General features: G+C 34.4%; 1 protein-coding gene and 1 long non-coding RNA gene across 2 annotated transcripts; both read right to left on the bottom strand.

Annotated features, from left to right (window-relative positions):
- Nucleotides 1-18,039: 18,039 nt before the first annotated feature.
- On the bottom strand, nt 18,040-22,210 carry LOC111904008 (uncharacterized). Its single transcript, XR_006184458.2, has 4 exons — nt 19,255-22,210; nt 19,054-19,098; nt 18,828-18,882; nt 18,040-18,291 (listed from the first exon to the last, which is right to left on the bottom strand). It is a non-coding gene; the product is annotated as an uncharacterized LOC111904008 (long non-coding RNA).
- Nucleotides 22,211-23,226: 1,016 nt separating this feature from the next.
- LOC111904000 (protein DMP2) lies at nt 23,227-24,040 on the bottom strand. Its single transcript, XM_023899780.3, has one exon. It carries the CDS (start codon nt 23,936-23,938, stop codon nt 23,396-23,398), a length of 543 nt encoding a protein of 180 aa, XP_023755548.1. The 5' UTR covers nt 23,939-24,040; the 3' UTR covers nt 23,227-23,395.
- Between the last annotated feature and the right edge of the window lie 2,192 nt (nt 24,041-26,232).

Below are 26,232 nucleotides of genomic sequence, written 5' to 3'. Positions count from 1 at the left end.
CAGTTTGCTATCAATACCTACAACTAATATGTTGTCTAATAGGAAGTCCCAAGACTGAAGTAGGTGTAGGAAGAGCAAATCTGAACCTGGCCACATTATGGCTAAGTTATGTGTGCTTAACAAGCTTGAATTGCTTAAAATTTTCAGGATCTATGGACCTTGTTTGTTCACAACAACACATAAACTTATGATTTAGTCTTTCAGATAAACCAGATGGAACCCATGAGCCAAAATGGAACTTGGAATAGAAATAATAAAATAAAGTGAGTTTATGGAGTATGATGAACCTTTAGTTTTCTTGGAGGAGAAAAGGATGAAAGCAACAAGGGTAACAATGACAACAACAAAACCAATGCCAATTTGGATCTCAGGCACTTGCAAGAACTCCATTGCTTAGAAAATAGGCAAACAACCTAATTGAGGATCAGTTTTAAAAATTATATCACCAATAGATGCTATTTGTAATAGCTTCAGATTTTCAAATTTCTTTGATGAAACCAAAAGCATATTGTCTATCATTAGCTCTCCATAAATGCAATGTGCTTATCGTTATGCATTTTTTTACAAGTTTATTTGTATGCTAACATGAAAACAAATCAATTTTATATCACAAACACACCATGCAAACCACTCATTACTCTTGGATCCAAACCTTCTTTCCACCAGATCAAATTTATGCAAATTTTGTACTCTAACTTAACAAATGAAATGCAGGGAAATCAGATACATAATCGTGTGAAAACTTTATATGCATGCATATTTCATAAAGATGTAAACTCAGGTTTTAAACTATTAGTAATTTACGAAATCAAATCCACATTTTTGAAGAAGACACATCAATTATCGCATAAAAGGAAATCAGAAATTGTGTCGATTCCCTAAACCATTCACTGATGGGTTTTGGTCATAAGACATCCTATGTGCTCATACAAACCCTAAAGCTTGGATCTAGGTTTCTCTATTGTACATACTTTGAATCCAAGACTTTGAACCCTAATACTAGCATATGGAAATCAAAATTCACATGTAAATAGGCTTAAGAACATACCTTGATTGTTATATAGCAATAACAATCCAATTCCTCCTTGAATTGACCTTGGAAAGCTGAGAGTCACAAGTGTCACTCCTCTAATGGATTACAAACATCATAAGCAAGTGGAGAAGGTATAAAGAGAGAGGAGGGAGGTTAGAATTCGTATCTAGGACCTCTTGGGAAGGGATTCACGAATTCATGACCTTGGGGTTGCTTATATAGGTGTAGAGATAGGGTTTCAGTCATTATCCTTATCTAGTTGATTATCCATTAAGCAACCAATAAGATAATCCTTGAATCCTTATCATACTCGAATTCTAAGGCTTTCCAACCTTAAATTCGTCCACCATCTTTATAAGATAATCCTTACCTTATTTTGTAACTATCACATAATTACAAATCAGCCCCTCTAGTTTAATTAATTACACGTGATCACAATATTAATTCTTAATTAATTATTGACCAATATTAATTAAACAAATATGATTTCTCCTTTAATATATTATTCTTATAACATATTAACAAATCATAATAACCTCTCTTTCTATTTATTTCTCCAATCAAGTTGCTTTGGTGAAGGCAACCCAAAAGGACCATGCACCATCGGGTCAAGTACATACCAAAATAGTTATGGACTTAGACACTAATCCAACAGTCTCCCACTTGGATAAGTCTAACAACTATTCTGCGTATGACTTCGGATCCTGATCTGCAATCGTAGCTTTCCAAAGCCGCTGTCAACTCTGATCATATCAAATACGCGTGTCCTTAGATAAGGGATCATATATTCCTCCATTCTAGATATCATATGAGATATGATTTCAAATCATTCTCTTTGTACTATATATCGATTCCGATTTATGACGACTGACTAATTGAACAAATCAAATTAGCCCTAGCCCGGCCGAGCATTTACGTTTGTCATCACTAAACCATCGAGGGGCCCAAAGATATCGCTTTTATCCTACTTTGGATAAAAGGAACGGATAAACTTTGATACAATGCTTGCTTGTACTCACGCACCGAATCACACACAACAATATGTTTTATAACACCAAGTTACTAGTGCGTTTACATATTATCAATGTGTAACCGATTTGCAAGATACAACTTACACATCTCAGTTTCAATAATATAAGATGTTATCGTCTCACCAATCACTCGTGATACAATCCATGGAGTGATCCAAGTGAGCGTGGGTTTAATCCAATGCTCAAATCACATTCATAAGCACTCATGAACGTTGCAGCAAACATTTGCTTATGTCTAATACTATTTTAGACAATCCACACACCAATTCACGACAGTCTTCATTCATATCTACTTCCAACATATGAACGACTATGGCCAGTTTGAATAATTCGATTATTCTTAATAAACTCAATTATTCTGGAAGTCAAAACATGCAAATGTGAAACACAAGAATAATACTAATCCCATATGGCCTCAAACCTTTGAGTATAAATAAAACACCTTTTATTTATCGCCATATTGATTACTCATTATTTGTCGTTTCGGGTAATCAACTTCTTACTTGAATTATAACACTTGTCCCATGCTCCTAGCATGCACACAATGTTTACCTATGGTTCTTACTTTGTGAAATAGATCACATTGAATACATTTCCAATCATTCTCATTTCACAACTCCAAATCCTTTTCATAAGTGAAAGAATATCAAATTCTTGCTACTTATAGAATATGCTAGATTCTAACATTTTATGCAATGATCTCTTTTGTAATGTCACTGCACCAAAGTCATCAAGACTATTGGCAATGATATTACAAAGTCCTCTATCGGAGATTGTTACAAGACAATTCCATAGATGTGATGTCTCTCACTCAAAGTACTTTCTTTGAACATCCTTTTGCATAGAAGTTTCTAATCTAGTCATAGATTTCTGAATATTCAATTCCCAATATGGACACACTTCCATATTTTCCATATGACAACTCATTCTTAATAGAATCTTATCTATTCGTAATGATGTCGATATAGTCCATCCAATATGGAAACATTTCCATATTTTCCACTACTATACTTCCAACTACTCACAAGCGACCAATCCTCGTCGGACTTGGATTGTCCTTTGACAGTTGTTTAATTATTTTAGTCAAAACCAATTCTAGTCCCTTTTCCCTCTAAATGCGCTCGACATTTGGAAAGTTTTAGAATGGTCAAACATTAAAGCATTTGCAATCGATCCTATACCCGAAGCGTATGGGACACGACGCATAATGTTTTATTTGCTATGTTCTCAAAATTCGAATTGTGAAGAGGGATGCCGTAATCATAATCGAAATTTTAAGAACACACTTTGTACCCTTGACTAAATTTATTAACATTTCTCAACCTAATCCTTTAGATTTGAAATGAAGCATAATATTCTCTCCCTTAATTATAGCAAAACAACTCTTCAACTATTGCGACTTTGCAAAGTATGACTCTTGTTTTCTATAATTAATATTGCTAATCTTGCAATACTTTCCTTAATAATCATACAATCATAACTTTTATGCTCCCACTATCTTGATGATTATTATAAAACATAACACTTATACTCCCACTAGCTTCGACATGTATTCATAAACATCTTAACTTTCAGAAAAACAATGCTTATTGAATTTCTTAAGTTCATGTTTCTAATACTTAGTGCTTTGATAATCTTTTATCAACGTTTCTTGATCTTATACACATTTGCCTTCGATAGTTCATATGTGTGTCTAAACAATTAAGACTAATTGCCAAACCTCACAATTCAAATTATGGAAAGGGATGCCGTAACCATAATTGAATTCGAGAATGCAATTTTACAATCACTATCTTCTTAAAATCTTTCTTAGTGAAAGCATTTTCTCACAATCATTTTCATGAAGGAGGAAATCTTATGACACTTAGATTTTAAATGGTGTATGTGTTTCTATCCATGTGAATTTGTTAAAGCCAAGTTTACGACAAATTCAAACTCATATGGAGCGAATTTTCTTAATCTTGATTTCTTGCCTTATGGTAGCACAGCTGCCCACCATGTCTTCCAAGTAGTTAAGCAGCTCACCTTTTCTTATCAATGTACCTTTCATTGATTAAGGTGCTTTGCCTTTTATGCGTTCAAAATGAGAACTCATAGAACTCACATGCATAATTAACTCGATTGGATTGGCACAAAATCAAAATAATGTCAACATGATAGGTTGTAAACCTCAACTCGTGTGCTAGTGATGATCGATAAGGTTTATTTGATTTGTTCTTGAAACTATTCAAGACCATTAAGACTCCCACTGACTCCTTGACATATACGATTCTTTTGTCAATAACAAATATTCAAGAGCTAGTGTAGCTTTTATCAAAACACTTCATAAATTGGTACTAGTTGGCCGTTGTCTTATTCAAGACATCACAACTTCCCATATTTGATGAATGTTATAAACCTTTAATACTTTTCACTCATTGTCACAATATTAACTTTAAGATTTGTTATTGGAACGAAGTATGATTGACTTATTGATTTAACCATTTCTTCAATTCTTGATTCCTCTTCTTAGACATACAATTGTACCAAGACTCACTTAGAGGATCAATTGAGGTATGGTTCTTAATCATTAAGACCTATCATAAAGCATAAAAGGTACTCTCCCATCTTCTTAGAATGGAGAAACTTTTATCTTTCTGCCTACTTGATTCTTCTTATTCGTTCTGCTATTGATCTAAACCCTTTAATCAATTTAGAAGTACACTTAATCTTGTAAGTATAATCATATTTACTAAACCTTTAGTAAATCATGACGAATATCATTGTTACTCTTATGGTGGACTTGATTAACACGCAACTTTGTGTATTCGATCTCCTAGTCCTTCACTTGACACTTTGTCAACGAATTGGTCTAATTTCCAAATATGAATTTCTCATTCATCATGCAACCAAGTTGTCTGATTCCAAATTTCTATCCAATTGAAACTTTGGGTGATGAGAAACTCTCCCTATTTGGTAAATTCTTGACATTTCCATAAATAACATAACTAAGAATCATATCCATTCGTTGTAGAAATATTTGAACATCAATTTTCATAACGATTTCATTGTAAGGAAATAAATAAATAAGTCAAAATTTATTTTATTTATAAAAGCAGCGGAAAAAATTTGTCCTTACAATGCAAAATCCATTGAAAACTATGTACAAAAGAAAATTTCTAACAATTCTATCATAACTTTCTAAGCTCAAAATCTAATCTTCAAGTCCATGCGATCGAGATCCATCTCTTGTGATTAGATTCATCTTGCTCTCTTATCAAGCTTCCTTTCTTTTCACCGACCCTACAAAACACTCAAATGTAATCTTATTACATCATGTATTAAGAATCAATGAGTAGGAACTTAATGGAGTTAGATAGTGGATTTTTTTACCTAAAGCGTAGTCATACCTTTGACTCTCCCATCTCTTAGATCTCTTAGGTAATTAGGGCAACTTCGTCTCCAATGCCCCTTCTCTTGGCAATAAAAGCAAATTGACTCTTTTGGAACAACACATGGAACTACTTCAGACATCGCCTTTCTCTTATGATCAAACTTTTCGATCATTGCATGTCTTTCATTGCCATTGTTTATATCCATAGAGGTCTTGAAGGCAGATTCACCAATCAACTTTGCTTTTCTATTGCGCCAAACCATTGCTGATTCGGCAGCAATAAGCATATAGGTGAGATCTATAAGGGTCACGTTGTGGTTCGTCATATAGTACTCTCTTACGAACTCACTATATGAGTTGGGAAGTGACTGAAGAACCCAATCAACAACCATCTCTTCACTAACAACGGATCCCATCACTTTTAGTCTATCAATGCGCGACTTCATCCCTAGGACGTGTGCACACACCGACTTTCCTTCTTTATGTTTACTTGCCAAAAGGGCTTGAGTGATATTGAACCTTTCAATTTTACAGTCTTGTGGGTTAGGGAGAATAATTTGAGGAGGAGGAGGAAGTGAAGCATGATTTCTTGATCCTCGATCGAATCGTGGAATATCATCTTCATGTGGAATGCTTGTTCCACGGGATTTGGGAATACCATAGTTGTCGAACTTTGACATCTACAAAACGGGAGAAAACGAATTCAAGTTAGTTGATTGATTGAGTCCTTGGTAAATCACCCAAATGAAATTCCAAGGCTAGGATCCAACACAATATTCTACAACTCGGGAAAGGGATGTCGTAACCCTAATTGCAGAATATTTGAAGGTAAGTGAATGACGATTCACTAATTTCCACCACGAAAAACGAAAAAACATTTAAGTTTTAAATCTATGAAAACTCCTAGATCCTTTGAGATACATTGAACTTTCAATGGCATGTTTATATCTCGATATGCCCCTCTTGTTTGTGACTAGGATGCCGAGGATCACAAAGCGGGTGTGAATAACCATGCAAACTTACATGGTGCCCTCACATGTTACAGTCACCTATTCGATGTGCCGGTAAACCACACACGCTCCACCGAACTATGACAAACATTGAGTCACCCTTTGCTACCTTTTCTTAGACCCATTTAGTGTGTCGGTTAACCACACATGCTCCACTAACGTCTTCGCAAGGGCACAAAGTGTAATTTCATGGAATTGCATCAATTCACTTTTGCCTAAGTAACTAAGATTGGGAATTTTGAAAACATTTAGTTACTTTTATATTTCATTATACTTATAATGGAAGGTTTCGTCCTATCCTACCCGTTCGGCTAACGACCCTCCACTAATCAAGAGTGCGGTGGGTAAGAGTGGATACCCATTCAATCGCCATTTTATAGGCAATTTCCTTAAACACCCCTTATAGACCAGCTTCGTGAATGAGGCCTACTAACGGTAAGACTGACTTTTAGTTATACATATATATAATGTTAGACTTTTAATGTTATATATAGTATAGGGTGTATTTTATAACTTTTAAAATACTATGTGGTTAACTATAACAATTATACTTTTAATTAAATGGTTAACCTAAACTTTTTATGGATTTATTAAATCTCTTTTAATTATACACCTTAATTAATTAATAAAACCATAAGGGTGTGATTTGAACTTTTTCAAAACTATACTAGAGTTTTAGAATTTAACATTCCTAATTAAACTTTTAATCAACTTTTAAATTCCAAAACTTTAGGGCAAGTTTTGAAACATTTCAACACATTAGGGTTTAGAATTTAAATATGCATCAAAATTAAACTATTTAATCAAAATTTAAATTCCAAAACTTGAGGGCAAGTTTTGAAACCTTTTTCAAAACATTGGGGTTTCAACTATTTAAATTTCAAAACAACAAAACTTTTGGGTTCAAATTTAAACTATAAAACCTAAAGGGGTAAATTGAAACTATTTCACAAGATAATTCAAATCTAAATTACAAATAATCAATTTTATCTAATAAAACAAGTGATTATCTAAATTTTGACAATTATCTTCTATTTAGGTAAGGATAATCACATAATAATGAAAAAATTCGGATTTTATCACAAAAACGAGTTTATGGTAATTATCCAAAACCAAAACAGGAAGAAAATCGCGAAAACGAGTTGTCGGACACTTTGACTCGTCGAGTCTGGGCTCGGACTCGTCGAGTCTAGCTGACTCGGCGAGTTCACCAAGTGACTCGGCGAGTCAAACCTTCAAAACTCAAAAAAAAAATCGATTTTCAGTTACATCAAGCATCAATACAATAGAAACCAATCATGGCTCTGATACCACTGATGGGTTTTGGTCATAAGACATCCTATGTGCTCATACAAACCCTAAAGCTTGGATCTAGGTTTCTCTATTGTACATACTTTGAATCCAAGACTTTGAACCCTAATACTAGCATATGGAAATCAGAATTCACATGTAAATAGGCTTAAGAACATACCTTGATTGTTATATAGCAATAACAATCCAATTCCTCCTTGAATTGACCTTGGAAAGCTGAGAGTCACAAGTGTCACTCCTCTAATGGCTTACAAACACCATAAGAAAGTGGAGAAGGTATAAAGAGAGAGGAGGGAGGTTAGAATTCGTATCTAGGACCTCTTGGGAAGGGATTCACGAATTCATGACCTTGGGGTTGCTTATATAGGTGTAGAGATAGGGTTTCAGTCATTATCCTTATCTAGTTGATTATCCATTAAGCAACCAATAAGATAATCCTTGAATCCTTATCATACTCGAATTCTAAGGCTTTCCAACCTTAAATTCGTCCACCATCTTTATAAGATAATCCTTACCTTATTTTGTAACTATCACATAATTACAAATCAGCCCCTCTAGTTTAATTAATTACACTTGATCACAATATTAATTCTTAATTAATTATTGACCAATATTAATTAAACAAATATGATTTCTCCTTTAATATATTATTCTTATAACATATTAACAAATCATAATAACCTCTCTTTCTATTTATTTCTCCAATCAAGTTGCTTTGGTGAAGGCAACCCAAAAGGACCATGCACCATCGGGTCAAGTACATACCAAAATAGTTATGGACTTAGACACTAATCCAACATTCACCTCCGAATAGAAGAATGTAATTAGTTGGATTACTAAAGGTGAGGATGCAGAAAACTGCTTTGATTCCGAATTAATATCCTAAATGTGCACATAAATCATGAGGCTTTTTTGTAACAACTTTTGAATCAAAATAAACTTTCTTAAGCGTTGATACATCAAATCCAGTTATCAAATAATCCAACAGAAACCATAGAGGAGTAACATACCAGAAGGTGTGGGAATGAAGTAGGGAAGAAGGACGTAACATACCAGAAGGTGTGGGAATGAAGAATCAGAACAGGTGGAAGAAGGACGTAACATACCAGAAGGTGTGGGAATGAAGTAGGGAAGAAAGAATCCAGAAATAGAGTAGATGATGAATCCAAAAGGTCAAAGATAGAGGGGTTTGGAGGCAGACTCGACTGATTTGCGTTTCTTGCATACAACATTTGATTGTACTGATAACGACCTCGCTCTAGGTATCTCATATCTTCCCTCCCTTCACATACATTAAAATAAATAAATCAGAATCTGAAACAAAAAACAAGTCATTGAAAGAAAGTTATTTATAGAATTACGTCACAGCTGGATTAACAAGGGAAGAAACAGAGGGAAGATTAGTTCCATGAACGGAATTGGAAGAACCAAGAGCTGAAGGAGCGGGACCGGGACCGGATCCAGGAAGCATAGGTGGTCAAGTACTGTGATTCAGAACTAGTAACCCACTCGGACCTTGATAACCAACATCTGGGTTTGATGAGATTGGTTCGGATAGTTCTAGAGGCCTATTTCTCTGCCGAACATGAAGCCATACCTAAGAAGGGGATGATTATGAAGAAAAACATTGGGAAAGATGGAAATGTGATGAAAAAAGGATTTGAAAATTACCAGAAGGAGACGACAGAGAAGAGTCCGGCGGTTGCAACTGTCTGGATGAGAGTGAAGCTCTTCACCATTTTCCGCACTCAAAGATGGATCTTGAGTTGAATAATGCATTGGACTTAGTCCAATGTTTGGCAGATTATGGATACGATGCGATAGAGTATCGATCGACGAAAATAACCCCTCCTCAACGTCGTTGAGGAATTAAATTATTGCAGAACATAACAAGATAACAAAAGCACTTATAGTGTGGTGATGGTGGATGAAGTGTTGGTCGATAAGGCTAGTACATCGTCGTCATGCGAGGCGTGAAGAGTCGGTGTGGGTTAGAGGTAGTTGAGGTGGGTATCATGCGGGGTTTTAGGGTGTCTTTTGATCGATGAAGATTTTAGGAACTTCAAGTATGAAATTATCGATCTTTTACACACAATGCTTTTAGGGTTTCTTTTGATTGAAGATGATTTTGCATACGAAGAAGAAGAAGGACGAGAGTATCAAGGCGGAGTTTTTTATTTTTTGGATTTCATTCCCCCTTGGCAATTAAAAAATTGGAGAATGCACGTTCATAAAGAAAAATATAAAGCGACAGTTTTAGACGACACACTTTTTTATGATAGGTGCCCTCTGTGTTTTTACTTTTTTTTTGTTGGACACTATTTTTAGGGCCCGAACAAATGCGTGTCCTATATCCTTCAAATTTTGCAAAACTGACATTATTTTTTAGGACACGCACAAATGCGCGTCCTCTATCAGTGAGTTTCATTGTTTGCGCGTCATTAAAGGGCTGTTTTCTAGTAGTGGCCAAATCTAGGGTTTCAAGGAGGAAATCCTAATTCCTTAGCTTAAGGCCTAAGCAACCCATGAACCCTCATCCAATACGCCTTGGACGAAAGTTCTAGGGCCTCCCTAGAAGTTTTCATCCAACCCTCATTAAGGAGGTCCAAGAACCCAATTTCACAACTATCAATAAATTGATAAATAGCCCATGCACTTTAATTAATTTATTTAATCCCAAAATTAATTTATAATTAGATATTAAAATAACATGATTTCTAATTAATATATTATTTTCATAATACATTACTAAATCATTTTATGTATTAATTTATTATTCCAAATAATAAATTCTTCCTCTTTCTTAATTAATTATCATGTTTAGTTGCTAGTATGAATGCAACCCAAAAGGATGCTACTATCAATTCAAGTACATACCAATTATAGTTATGAGTTTAGACACCTAATCCAATAGTTTCCCACTTGGATAAGTCTAATAACTATAGTTGCAAGTATAACTTCAAAAATTAACTAGAAAACTAAGTTTCTTCCTTCTATCTGCCCTCCATTTACTTTGGGCTCTTCAACTTGTATTGAGAGTTCTTCATGATTTTGCCGAAGCAGACGTCTAGCTTTTTCCATCTGATGATCCAACATCGTTTGAATCATCAATTGTACTCCAGCCATTGTCATCGGCTCAGGTGGTGCTGCTGCAACAACTACTTGCTCAATCAAAGGTGGTTGATTCCTGTTTCCGTTCACGTTTCCAGTTCTAGTCCTGATTCTCGCCATTTTTGATCTATACACCGAATAAGGTAATTTTAGATCCTCATTCACGGTAGATATTCAAATCATCCTTATCACTCCGAAACGTTTACATGCTAGTTCTAATATCGTAGTCGTACGCTTAGAATCCTAAACACATAAGGTTTCCAGATCTGGTCGGCAACAGACCATAGATCCGAACAAACAATTTCATATATGGAAAACATATAACATTTAGCACATAAAAGCATTTTAGGCATCTTTCCAAAAATATACTAGTGCTCGTGTCTAAAATATGGTAGACACTCATCTCACAATCATCGCTTAACATTCTAAGTTTAAGTCTAGAAATCCTACAAATTCCTAGTTCGCTTAAACTAATGCTCTGATACCAACTGTGACATCCCTATTTTCACTGCTAGAAAATACTGATTTGTTTATGCTTTGTTTTAAAATCAGAGTAATCATTTAAAGAAAACTATTGCGGAATTTGTTCCCAAAACAAAATGTGATGAGAATTTATCAAAGCATTTCTTTAAAGAAATGTATTTTCATTAAATAACAAAATCTTGGGATGTCATGTTCCGATACAGACCAAAAGCATAAACAGTATAAAATAGACCTTACAACAGTTATTTATAACTACTGATCTATAATCCAAAATCTCTCGTCAATTCCACCAACTTATACTCTTGTGACATTATCTATAATGCAAAGAAAACTGAATGGGTCAGGCTTGGGAATCTGATGAGCATATAGGGTTTTCAACCCACAATAATATAATTATTATATTCAATCATCAAACAATCAACCCAATTACCCATCCCCATTATCTTCTTTATTTCTTAAGGTTTTATCCGAAGAATTGACTATCCTTCCTTCATTTGTTCCTAAGGATTGACCTAAGGAATTAGCACAAAGTCCATTGCTGCCCGAGGTTCCTATAACCAACACTAAATCCATAGATGCCAAGGTTCGTCTACACTGTACTAAATCCATAGCTACCATTGTATTATTATAAGGCACTAAATCTATAGTTGTCAGGGTTTTTAGAGTACACCGGTGAACATCAAGTCCACAACACCTACAAGTTGCGAGCTTGCTATTGTTCCACAGGACTGTCTAGAATAGTCCGTGATTGTCATCCCTATTCTGATGAATGACGGGGGCCATCTTTTGGGTAACGGTTTCACTCATTTTTCACCTGTCACCCTCATCTCATGATCTATATCATCTTTTGTCTCATCCTCAAACTAATCTTTCCTCACACACCAACTATTTCATCTACCCATGTTCTACCCAACATATTTGTAGATATAAATTACATATATAGTTTAAATCATTTAAAAACTTGTATAAAACATTCATTCAACATCCATCTCAAGTAAACAAACATTATATAAACACATAACACATATTTCATAACAAGTGCTTCATATCTATGTGCTAGAAGAAATTAACTACACACTCACATGTTAGGATGATTGTTGGACAGCACTACGGCTCTTCAAGTAGAAGTTCTTCTATGAAACCGGGATATCTTCACACACCGGGCTTCTCGTGGGCAGAGCTTCGGCTTGAAACTCTTTTCTCCTCGGGATCTTCGAGGCTTCAGGACTCGCTTCGGGCTTCAGGATGATACCGGGGCTTCGGGGGTACTTCAAGACGGCTAGAGAGAGTATCGGGAATGAGAGAGTGAGGAATTAACAACCATGGCCGGCTGCCCTTCAACTTCTATTTATAGGGCTGAATATATGTGCTCACGTCGTGAGCTCAGTATATAACTGCGTTCGTCATTCGGCCACTTGCTCTGGAAGGCACCCATCACCTGCTCACATCGTGAACACTGTGCTCACGTCGTGAGCTCTGACACATGTGGAAATTCGTGCCCCGAACTTCATAAATTCATCTCTTTCGCATACAAGCTCCGTTTTTGACGTTCTTTATATGCATGCGTAGGTGAGATTATGCTCTACAACTCTCATTTAGACTTCGTCGGCTAATTTTGAAGTTAAATTTTATTATATTATTTTAGTAGGCCGGGAGAGGAAAACTCCGTTAGGAATTCACAACTCCTTCATCTGAATTATGTTTTCGTCTGTATTGTTACCGTTGGACTACTATCGACGAGATCTTTGATTCTCGTTTAGATCGTTTCGGCTAGAAATCACTCGATCTCATATTCGAACTTCGGACTGCATACTGTTAAGCTGAAACTTAGAAAAATCATAACTTCCTCATACGAAGTCAGATTTGGACTTTCTTTTTATGCACGCTCTCGGTTTAATGTATTCTACGACTTTCATTTAGATCGCTAAGGTCAAATATCTCTCTAACATAAGTTCAGTATTTACGTCACGATGTGTCGTGCCAGTTCTGTCGCAAAACTTTGACAAGTCATAACTTCTTCGTTATAACTCGGATTGCGATGTTCTTTATATGTACGGAATCCTTGTAACATATACTAAAACTTAGTTAAGATTACTCCTTCTAAATAATCTTCCATCAAAAATTCATTTTTGATGCTTATCATCTCTAAATTGACTAGCCCAAATCTATAGGCGTTACACATATGTTTGCGATTCCTTAATCTCGGATCATAAGTATTTGGCATGGCTGGGCATTAGAAAATTTTGGAGGTCGGGAGGCTCAGTGACCAGTTGGTTTGGATTATGTGAATAGTAAAATTTTATTTTGGATGGAAGTCTTAGTTGTATATTGGAGGTCATTTGTGGAATGTTTGCATTAGTGGACCCATGTTCGCTTGTGTGTTGTTTAGTAGAAGTTTGATTACCAATGTTGGGTAATGATATTGAAACCTGAATATGGGGGTTCACTGTAAATGTCTTGAAGGATTTGTTCGGTGGCTATACACCTAGGTTGGCGTTGGATTTTGAACACAACACGGTATTCTTGGATTGACCATTATTGCGATAGTGAGAGCGGTGGATTAGTGATGACTTTGAAGGGATTCAAGTGTGGATTCGACATCTTTTGGGCAGGGATATGTATTTACATTGGCTAAAATCCACTATCAGGATGTTCTGAGAAGTTCATGATGCAAGTTATGATGGTGATCCTAGTCGGGGACTAGAGATATTTATGACAAGAGTATGATCCTCTGTCTTAGAGTATGGCTTTTATAGTTAGACTGATGAGTGTCCGATTTGGGAAGAGTATTATTGAAACTGTGTTAATGGTTAGGCTAGGATAACCCTTGGCAACTGGACTCTTGGATGGAATCTCGGGGTGCGACCGGGTGTCAGATTATCAATTTTAGCAATCAGTAGGGAATTTCATATTCCAGTTTATTAATAGGAAAATGCAAAAGCATGGACATTGATCGAAAATGCAGAATTTGGTTGGCAGTTTGTAATACATGTGATGGGACTAACACCAATGGTTGGGAGTCGCGTTCGTATCCAAGGGCAATGTTATTGGCATTGGTGAATAGTCAAGGATTCTGCTTTTTAGTTAAAAGTGAGATAATGGAGGGTCAGAGAGGTTTGGGTCGGTCCGGGTTAAGGATTAGAGTCATTATGGATGTGGTTTGAATGGTTGTGGATGTCTGAAAATCAAGAATTGTATAAGGTTTTAGATTTCAGACAGAAGGGTTAGACCTTCTCTTTGAGGGTTATTGAGGAGTGATATTGTTCGTCCCTTCATCAGAACGCATGATTTATGCTAAGATTGGGTTCGGTAATAACATCAAAAGGTGGTCGTCTGTGTGAGATGATCTCTCAATTCTATCCTAGATTCAAGGGTTTAAACGGGACCGGCTGGTGTAGTGGAGTAAGTTGTAAGGAATGATTTTGAGTATGAAATCTAATTTAAGTGGGGGAGAGTTGTAACGTTGATTTTCTCATGTATAAATCTTTAAGATCCAAATTTATCGTTTTTGCATTTTAGTGTCATATAAGCGTAAGATAGACCCCTATGTTGGGCGTAGGTGATTGACCGCATGTAGGAGATTAATGCCCTATGGTGACTGTAGGTGTGCAACACCAAAGCCCTAATTGTAGGGTTGTGAACCCTATTTAAAGGCTCTAACTCCTTGAGGGCTCATGCTCAGCCTCAAACCTTGTATCCATTCATCTCGAAACCCTAGCCACCATGTGATAATTTTAAAGCCTTAGAGTGTTTTTGTGTGCATCTTTGAAGGAAGAGTCCATTGGAGAAGCATTTAGGAGCTCCAAGATTTGTAGATCCAGATTTTGCACCTTATAATCCATCTCCAAGAGGTATAAAGTTTCCATCTTGATTTTCCTTTATGCTAAATCTAGTTAGCTCATGAGTTTATATGTTTTTTTGTCCCATAACCTTGGTCTTAATGGTTATAAGCTACTCTAGACCTTTTGGGTATCATTTTCAGATGTTTTTGAGCTTGTAGAGTCATAAAAATAAGAGCTTGGTTACCCTCATCCATTCATGCATGAGGTCTTAAGCATTAGAGTGTTTTGTATACTTAGGGTTTGGCTTTGTACTCTTTTTAGACATGCAAATGAGTAAATTCAGAGACTTTACCCCTTAGGACGTTTATTTGATTCAAATCTGAGGATTAAATGGTTGTTTTTGTGTATTCAGAGCTTAATAGAAAGTTAGTAAATCAGCAAGGTTACGATGAGCGTAATCTTCTCTACGCTTAGCGTAGCTTGAATTTCCCCCTTTTCCATCTGAAGCTCTATGATGATCGTAGAGCATGGTGTTACACTGAGTGTAACACCAGAAGATTGACTTTTTGACAAATTAGACTATTGGTCAATTGGAGTGGGTCCTTGTCTTGGAAGGGCAAAATGACATTTTTACCCCAATAAGAGTTAGTTATGAACCAAGACCCATGAATATTATGTAGATGATTAGTAGGAGGAGTTCTAGTATCAGTAGCTCGAGTGTGTGATTTGTCTATCTGTGGATTGAGGTGAGTTTTCTCACTATACTATGTAGGATGCTAGTTGTCTTTGTGACTCTTGTATTGGTATGCTGGTTTGGGTCCGTTTGTATGTTGGGATGGGCTCATTTTTATGTTTGGTTGGGCCTGTTGATAAGTTGGGTTAAGCCCATTGATATATTGGGTTGGGCCTGTTGGTATGTTGGGTTGGGCCTATTATATGATGGGTTGAGTCCGTTGTATGGTATGTGGTATTTTGGGAAACCCACTAAGCTTTGTGCTTACGGTTTGTAGTTTAAACGTTTTCAAGTACTTCCAGTTCCAAAGGAAAGGGTTCGATTTAACTAAACAACATCCCTGATGGCATTTCCGCATTGATTGTTATTATTTTACTCTGATGTTTAAAAGATACATTTTACTCACACTGGTTTTGGAACAAATGGTTGTATGAATTTGATGGTTTAAAAATGAAAATTTTATCAGTATTTTTTGGGTTGTTATACGAACGAGCTCAAGTGAAGAAGCTATAATCTACCTTTTATTATGGACCTTTAGCATACGAATGTTGAAGAAGGGAAACAGATTAAGCAAAGAAGCTATAATCTACTTTGTATCATAGTTACTTCCAAAGTTTAGTTAGTTTGATTTCATATGTAATAATGTGTGTTTCTCTCTTTGTAGTGCATGCTTTTTTTTTCCTGAATAATAGGTTTAAGTTAACATGAACGTATTGGTGGTTACATTTCAACCCACAAAAAGAAGGTACTTGAAAACGTTTTGTGAATGGTCTAAAATTGAGTTATGCCGAATAGCATCTAGATGACCGCTAGATTGCAATTAAGACTACGATTTTAAATTGTACATTTTTTGCATATTAGGAAGACCTTATAACATAAAAGTGTAAGAGGTCCTAGCTTTGTTCCCTTTGCAATGGAAGTGGTTGGTTATACAAATGCATCTTCACAAAGGTCTTCCATTTTCAACTTAATTATAGAGAGTTTTCTCTTCTTCTGGTCCATGGTATAGTAAGCACGAAGTTAATTTCTAGATTATAATGGTCTAAAATTGTGAATACGTATCAAAGTACAATTTTGTAATAAGAAATTATTTTAGAATGCAATGGTTTAGTTGGGTAGAGTTTCAGAGTACAATATATTCATGATGGAAAAGTTAAAAGGACAAATTTGTGAAAGAAAAAAAATGCACGTATTATGCTATAATAAATAAAAAAATGAAAGTATATATTGCTGTATTTAGCCCTTTTCCTCTTCCATCTTTAAGTATTTTTAAACATCAATTATCATTAAACACTATCTTTAAAGCATTTAATGTGGAAAAAACAGAAATTAGCCTTAAGTATAACCTCTTTATGATGTTCATTGCTTTCTAAAGATTTACGAGGTCTTCAAAATTGTTGCTAGTTTGCTATATTAATTGTTGCTAGTTTTTTTGAATCCTATTTGAATTGAAACTATGTCGCTATTTATAAATATATGTGGAGCCGAAAATTGTCTCTTTAAAAAAGCCCTTGTGCACTACAAGAAAATTTCAATTTAACTACGGAAAAATTCCGTAGCAAAATGATGTAATTCCGTAGCTAAACCTAAATAACTACGGAAGTTGCTATGAAATTTGTCAATGAGATTCCATAGTAAGATTTCTTGTAGCAAAATGTTTAACTACGAAATTATAGTTCCGTATCAATTTGGCTATGGCCGTTGCTACGACGTCTATCCGTAGCATTTCAACTACAACACACTTTCATCACAATTCCGTAACAATGAATTATGTAGCAAATTCCGTATCTATTTTGCTCTGTAGCAAATTTCGTAGCCATTTGGTCCATAGCAAATTTCGTAGCTAATTGTTCCGTAGCTAATTCCGTAGTCATTTGGTCCATAGCAAATTTCATAGCTAATTGTTCCGTAGCAAATTTCGTAGCCATTTGGTCCATAGGAAATTCCGTAGCTAATTGTTTTGTAGCAAATTCTGTAGCCATTTGGTCCATAACAAATTCCATAGCTAATTGTTCTGTAGCAAATTCTGTAGTCATTCGTTCCGTAACAAATTCCATAGCCGTTCGTTCCGTAGCAAATTTCGTAACAACTTTTTGTAGTCAATTTCATAGCAATCGTTCCATGCCATTTTTTCTATAAAATTCGGTTATTTAATTTGACTTATTATATCAATTTACAAAAATACAATTAATATAAAACCAAAAATAACAAAGTATTTCTATAGAAACTAAAAGACATATCCAACACATCAAAAGATACATATTTCAAAATCAAAAGTCGCTACAAATTTAATGAAAAACATTATTCGATACATAATATTCTATCACCATATTTGTATTTTGCTTTCATTGCAATGTTTGAGCACCTTTCTTTTCCTTTGATTATCACCATATGCTCCTCTTAATATGAATTGTGACATCTTTCCTGAAATAAATGGATGTCAAATTACAAGAAATACCAATGTACTTATGTATTTATACCAATCAAGACAATGTACTAATATTTTTACCCATAACAGCAATAAGTTATCATTTCTTACTGATATAGGCAACTATTTTCACATTGACGATGACATGGCAGCAACCAGTGTGACGGTGCCACATCATCATTTTATAGGTTTGAAGTTACAAAATACAAATTACATTTGACTGGTTTTGGGGTAAGTGATGGTGGTGGATTATGAATCCGGGAAGTTGATAGTGACTAGTTAAATATCTAAACTAATGGTGCTGAAGTTGAAGTATATCTCATCCAAAGTTGTGGACAACATTTTTTGTTAGCATAAAGATCTACAAAGTATTAGAGGTGTTTGCTAAAGGTAAAATTGAAGTTGAGAAGTATAGAAGTTAAGAATTTTCTATTATATTGATTTTTTAAGCAAATAGAAATTAGAGAGGGGCCAAAGTCTGTTGTTAAAAAAACCCAACAACAAAAATTTGACAGAAGATGAAATATATAACCTTACGGCTGGTTCGAGAGTGAGATGGAAGTAAAGTTGGCCTTAAATGCCACAACCTGCATACAGAGTAGATAAATAGAATTAAAATGTTATTACACAGATTTGAACCATTGAAGCTGAACCAGAATTAGAGCTTCTGGATTCTTATGAGAGTGGTTAGAATTATGCTAGACACTTCGACAATATCAAACGAATTACTAGAAAATGAGTTAAAGTCAACACGTAACTAGCTCCAATCCAGAAATTGATAATCTTAACCAAAATCGCAGAACCTGCAAAATCAAATTTTAAATAAACTTAATTAAAAATCAATCCGTTGTATGTTAATAATGACCAAAACAAAAAGTACTTAAATATTTCCATTTTTGTAATTATACTCAACCTTTTTAACAAAGCAACCAAAAATGTAAATCACAGTAATTACTCACAGTGAAACCACTAGAAATCAACGCAGTATCATATTAAAGATCAATAGCTCTCAATGCCCCATCATCACCATCATTACTCCTGCAATCCACTTGCATCATTCATAAAGAAATTAAAATCATATTATTTTCTTAAATAAAGTATTTTTTTTAAATAAATCTTACAGTCAGTCCATTTGTCAATGATTAGATGTTCCTTTATGTGCTTTTAGCCTTTACAAGTGAGTCTACGTGCAGCCAAGAAGAATCTTGGATGAGGCAATTTAGGAGATGGCATATCAGGAACTCAAAATCTTGTGGAATATAGTAACAATTACAATGGTGGTGTAGTGGATTATCTATCCAGGAGTTGCAGCCCAAACGACATAATTTTTATGATAATGCTAGAGCAATTATTAGATAACAACATGTGCCATAAAGAAATGGAGGAATTTCTTTAATTTCTGCCAATTGTGATTTAATGTATATTACACAAAAAAATAAATTTTTTTGGACTTATGATTTAGATCATTAGATGGATATCATTTGGTTTCTTGATTATGATTGCATCATGTGGTTTTTTATCAGGGTATGTTTAGTTCTTAACTCCAAGAAAGCAATCAATAATCTCAGTCAAATAACATGTTGCTAGTTAAAAATATGATAATTGAACTATTCAATGAATGCATATGGACTTATGTGAACCTTATATATTTTCTCTGAGTTATGTTTTATCTTTTTGGTATGATTTGTAATGTCGATGGTTCTTTTAATACTGAGCACTAAGCCAATTAACACTACAATAATCAAACGAAATGTGTCGTGAACGTTTTCTCCCTTAAACTCATTAACTCTACCACAACATTTAGAGAAGCTACTATGGTGTTCATAGTTCTCAAAAGCTAAACATTGTTCAAGAGGATCTAATTTACAAAACCAATTACTGGAAAATTGCTAAAATGGACCAAACTACTCTGTAACAATAGTACTTACTGAAATTAGACATCACAAACATTTAATTTAATAAGTAATTAGAAAATCTTCTAGAACTCAACATTCTTGCTGAAAATGTTTTAGATTTTTCAATACCAGAATAGAGAAAAATGGATGGAACGTACCTAGCGATTGAGGGAGCAGGGGGCTATAGGCAGAGCAGACAAGAGGATTTACAGGATTTGGGGGCGAAGCGTAGCAGAGGATGTTTGTAGTTCATACTGGAATATTTATTAGCGGCCTCTAATTTATTCCTGAAATCTCATCAATGGAAGTCAATTTGGAAATTGAATGGAACTTTCCATGTATGAGAGACAGTCTATAGGTCACGCCAGACTCCACCACAGATCTCACTGTCGTCCAACACCATGGACGCCTCTCCAAAGAAGCACATAGGGTTAATGTTGCAGAAAAATCATATAGATCACATCGTATCTCTCACGCGACTGGCCCGAGCATAATGCTCTCGTCGGAGTTACCTGATCTTCTCCGAAAAGTAGATGCTCTGTCAGAAAAATGTTTTCAAGCACAGATCCAACCTCACCTTTGATCTATGTACACTAACTTAGCTAATACCGCAACTAATCAATTCGTATACATGACAATTACACATATGTACTGATCCGACTCTAGATTAAACTTGATCCACTTAGTTTCTTCGTCGAAGTTACTGCTTTCCGGTTATTAGATACATTGGAGATTAGACTCGTCCCTACCATCGACTCAACTTCCGACCTCTGTAATCAAATAGCTGAAATCCTTCGTAACCACTTCACCGGAGCACTTCATTCAATCACCAAACCTTCGCCAGAAATCTGAGTAGTGAATGTCTAATTCTCTTCCTCTTCATCACGCTCTCGTTATCTCTCTCTCTCTCTCTCTATTGAAGCTACTTCAGCCACGCCGGAGTGTTATTGCTGGAAAAACCTCATAAAGTCAATCCATGCTAGGGACTGGAAATAGTTAGCTCTTCATCGTGTTTGGTCTGAAATGGCATTGCTTCTGTCTGTCCTAGATCTAGAATCTCTCTTCAAGAATAAATTTTATGAACATGATAAAGTAGTCTGAGCATTACCAAACTTGATTCCATTTATTTAATTTAAGCCCTTTATATTCTCATCTTTACTCTAAGCCCCTTAATACTTAATTTACCAAATTACCCTTCAAATGTTTTTATATTTTTACTAACTCACAGTTCCTAAATGGAAGTGGTACGATTTATAAAACATTTATCAACTAATATACCCAATATTCTTAAGTGATATTACTAGTTTGCTAGTGGAGACCATCCTCTTTAATCTATCATGATTACTTTTTCTTTTTTTAACTACCATTAAAAACAATTTTCTATTTTTTGCTATCGAAACATATTCTGTAGCTACTTGACTACGAAATATTTCGTAGCCAAATAGGTACGGAATATGTTTTCGTTGCTATTTTACAAATCAAAAAACAAGTTGTATACACAAGTAACTATGGTTAAGATTTTCGTAAAAAGTTCTATAGTAGATTAGCTACAAAATTTTATTGTGTAGCAAATTTTTGTAGCAAAAGTAGCTACGAATTTCAATTTCGTAGCCAACTACCTACGAATTTTAATTTGGTAGCTAGTTATGTAGCTAACTAGCTACATATATGAATTATATAACAAGTTTCATAGCGAACTAGCTATAACCAACAATTCGGTAGCATATTTTGTAGTAAAATAGCTACGGAATTTTGATTTCGTAACAACTATTTAGGATTTACCTACGAAATGCATTTCCATAGCCCTTTTCGTAGCAAAATAGCTACGACCAGCCATTCTGTAGCATATTTCGTAGTTAAATAACTACAATTTTGATTCCGTAGCAACTTTCCGTAGCTATTTAGGATATAGCTATGGAATGCAATTCCATAACCATTTCCGTAGCAATATAGCTACGACAAGACATTCCGTAGCATATTCCGTAGTATAATAGCTACAGATTTTGATTCCGTAGCTATTAAACATTTTTCTTGTAGTGGTGGAGAGAAGGAAAACTCCAATATATATATATATATATATATATATATATATATATATATATATATATATATATATATATATATATATATATATATATATATATAGTCACTTATAAGACCTCAGAGTTGGAGTCTCGATGGCGATAAATAAGGATGTGCTGAACCACAGGGGTGCGAGACGCCGACTATGATACCATGTAAATATATGTAGAGTCCAAAATTTTCTCTCTAAAAGAGTCATTATGGAGAGAAACTCTAACATATATAATCACTTATAAAATAATGTTATACCGATGTGTGATACACTCACATTATTAATAGAATTATGGCTTGGTGTTTAATTTGATGTAAACATAGTTATTAATTATTATTTATTTGTAAATCTAAATTTCATTTGTACATTTAGGCATGGAATAATGATAGATTTCACACCAAGTAGACCATTAACTAATAGACAGTTGCTAATTACATTAGTTCCTATGATTAAATATATAAAAAAAATGTTCATTTAAAGATAATTAGGGAGATATATCCGACTACAGATTTCTGACTGACATCAATCGCTGTATTTTTAGCAGTGGTACAACTATATTAACATTTGACTTATTGCGGCTGATTTTATTTCAAGACAACACTAACAAGTAGTATTTATATGAAAATAACAACTACCCATTAAGGCATTAAATTTAATATATATGATAATATAATATCAATAAAGAACAGTCACCAAAGTCTATTGATTGATGATGTTGTCCTTCTTTCTAGAGATTGGATGTTCAAATCTTCAACATAGATAAAACAATTTAGTTGTACTTTAATATATTTGCCATTTAAAAATAAATAAATAAAAAACAAACAGCCGGTTTGTATCTAGCTTGTAGAAGTTATAACTACTCGTCATGAAAAAAATGGGGTGAAATCGTGTTATCGTGCACGTGCACGTGTGTGCATAGGTTAGTAAGTGCAATGATTTTTTTTTTTAATATTAAATCAATCTTTGCAATTAAAAATGATTAATATTAAGCTTAAAATCAAAACAGGATAAACATATTATAAAACAACAACATGCATATTTCTTTGAGCATGAATTTCAAGAAGAAAACTAGAGCTTACGTCATCACCTTTTTTTCCTTCAGTTTTAATTTCTTAATTTGTTACGCATTTGTCACTTGTTCGATTGTCTTGCAGATGGGTACCCTATCCCATGACGTGTATTAGGAAACACCATGAACAACGTCCCTGAAACAGCTCCGATTACCGGCGGCACCACCATCATCAACATTCTCTCGTTCGTCTCAAACGCAGGGTACAAACACTCCACCGTGTTGTCATCCAACAACGCCACCACCGCAAAAACAACCACCGTGAAAAGTGCATGCACAAAGTCTCCGATTCGAAGCTTGTACTTCGAAACATCAACGCCTGAGGATGAGGACGGAGTCGGCCAGAAGCCCTTAGCGGTAGCGACTCCGTAGTGGATGGTTCCGTCATCATCTTCGTAGCTGTCGGTGAAGGAAGAGAATATGCAGGAGAGACCGCAGAGGGCGATGAGGGTGGAGGAGAGGTACTTGTTGACGGTGGTGCAGTGGCCACCGTTGGTTAGGACAGGGTTGAGGAATTGGAAGGTGAAAACGGTGCCGGTTGGTAGGAGCTTTATGAGGTTTCCGACGCCGGAAAGTGTCTTAGTTTTTATGGTGTTGGTGGCCATTTCTCAAGGTTTTTGACTGTGATTAATTTATGGGTTAATTATTTGATTTTATGTGTATCGACTACGGAGTTAATATATATAGAGGTAGAGAGAGAGAGAGAGAGAGAGCTTTGATTAGAAGTAAGAAGAGTGATGGCTTCTACTCTTCAATATGGAAAGCCTTCTAAGTATTCCATAAGTTTTTCCAAATGGAAACTTTTATTTTCAGCCATAAAATAAAATGTTTTGTTTGCCGTATTAATTTCTCTTTAATAAAACTATTTTGATATATATATATATATATATATATATATATATATATATATATATATATATATATATATATATATATATATATATATATATATATATATATATATATATATATCATAGAGTTGCATGTTTTTTTCCCTCATTTATTTTCATAAACAACAAGAATAACGGATGATTTATATTATCAAAATTAAATTTATTTCTATCTTTTGTTTATATTCATATTTTTAGTTATAGGTTGGAATCTATTAATTTTCCTTTTTATTATCTTCTCTTGATCTTGACATGTGTATTTATATAAGGAAGATAAATAAAAACTTAAAAACAAAAGGTAACAGGCTATTTTTTGAATTTTACATCTTTTCAAGAGCATCTAGAAGTGACATGGTCCTCTATTGAGTAAACAAGTATATTTTATGACAATTATTTTGTAGTTTTACAACCCGATAATATTATGATGACATATATTTGGATTCTATATGGTAAGAAATTTGATCATATCGTTTAAGGAAATGTGTATTTTTGAATGAACATCTTTTTCTTATCATATTAAAACTACTATAAATGATTACATACACCAACATTTGGAAACAATGTCTAGGTTTTCAAATGAAAGTAAGTTCTTACGTCTAAGATTTTAAGAGACGTGAATTTGTGTACTTATCCTAAAATTTTAAATTTTTCAATGTGAAATCACATGTTTGACCTTTTGAAACGACAACCATTATTCATCTTAATTTTAAAAGAAAACATAAACGAATTAGTGTTAGTGATGCTTTACCGACCTAGTGGCGGTTTTGGAGGTGTGTGGGTGGTGAAGGCGTATGGGCACTTCATTTGTAAGGGACTCCGATTTCATGGCCAAATCCACAGTTATGGTATAGTTTTTTTTTTTTTTTTTTTTTTTCATAAAAAAAGAAATTGTATGGATTATTATTTAAAAAAATAGCCTTGACAAGTGATAATACACAATGTAACCTTTAAAATTATCTTAAATACTAAAAAACTAACAAAAAATCAAAATCTTATTACAAATTTTAAATCTGTTTGGGGGTTATCAAATGTTTAAGGAGTTTTAAAGTCTTTACATCCAAGAAAAATATAATTTCTGTTAATAGTAATTATATCTAACAAAGTTTTAGTTTTTTTATAAAATCCACCAAAAAATAAAGAAAACAAATCAAAAAATCAAAAGTTTCAAAACCTAAGAAACCATAACCACAATTTGGCATATTTGAATTTATCTTTTTTTCTTTTTCCATTTTGTTTAAAAATAGTTCTTTGGTTCTAACAATAGTATTTTTTTATTTGAAGGATGAGAATGACGGCGGAGTCCGACAAAAGCCGTTCATAAGGGGTGATGAGGATAAGGAGACGTACTTGCTGACGGTGATGCAGTGGCCGTCGTTGGGACAAGTTTGAGGAATTAGAATGTGAAGATACGTTGGCATGAGCTTTATAAGGTTTCTGAAGCTAGAATTTGTCTTGGTTTTTATGTTGTTGATCGCCATTTTCAAAGGTGTTTCAATGTGATTTGTAGGTTATTTAATCATTTGTGTCACCTATTGAATATATATATATATATATATATATATATATATATATATATATTCAATAGGTGGTTCAAATGTTTCTAGCAACTATTGTGTGCTTAAATGCATCAATGAGAATTCAAGAAGTAACAAATAATTAAATAAATCATTTAAGAGTGTTTTGGACCTTTTGTACTTTTAATTAAGGAAATCATTTAATTGAAATCTTGCAATTAAGGAAATAAAGTAAATATATTTGACATAGTCGTAAGTGGTAAAACACGTTCATCGTCGGCATCAACACCATCACCACCACTGCTGCCCACTTCCGCTCATCGTCGATCTCGTTTTCAACTCATTAATTGATACCTTAATTTATTTCATTCCTCAATTCATTCCCATCTTAGCCTCCACCAAAATTCATTGCAACATCCACCAAAATTCATCGGGAATCCTCTCCATAAACCTATCATCGATCGACCAATTGTTCTCACCATTGTCTGAGCACCC

The sequence above is a fragment of the Lactuca sativa genome, chromosome 6 (assembly GCF_002870075.4).
Source record: "Lactuca sativa cultivar Salinas chromosome 6, Lsat_Salinas_v11, whole genome shotgun sequence".
Lineage (NCBI taxonomy): Eukaryota > Viridiplantae > Streptophyta > Magnoliopsida > Asterales > Asteraceae > Lactuca > Lactuca sativa.
This window is presented reverse-complemented; position numbering and strand designations above follow the sequence as displayed.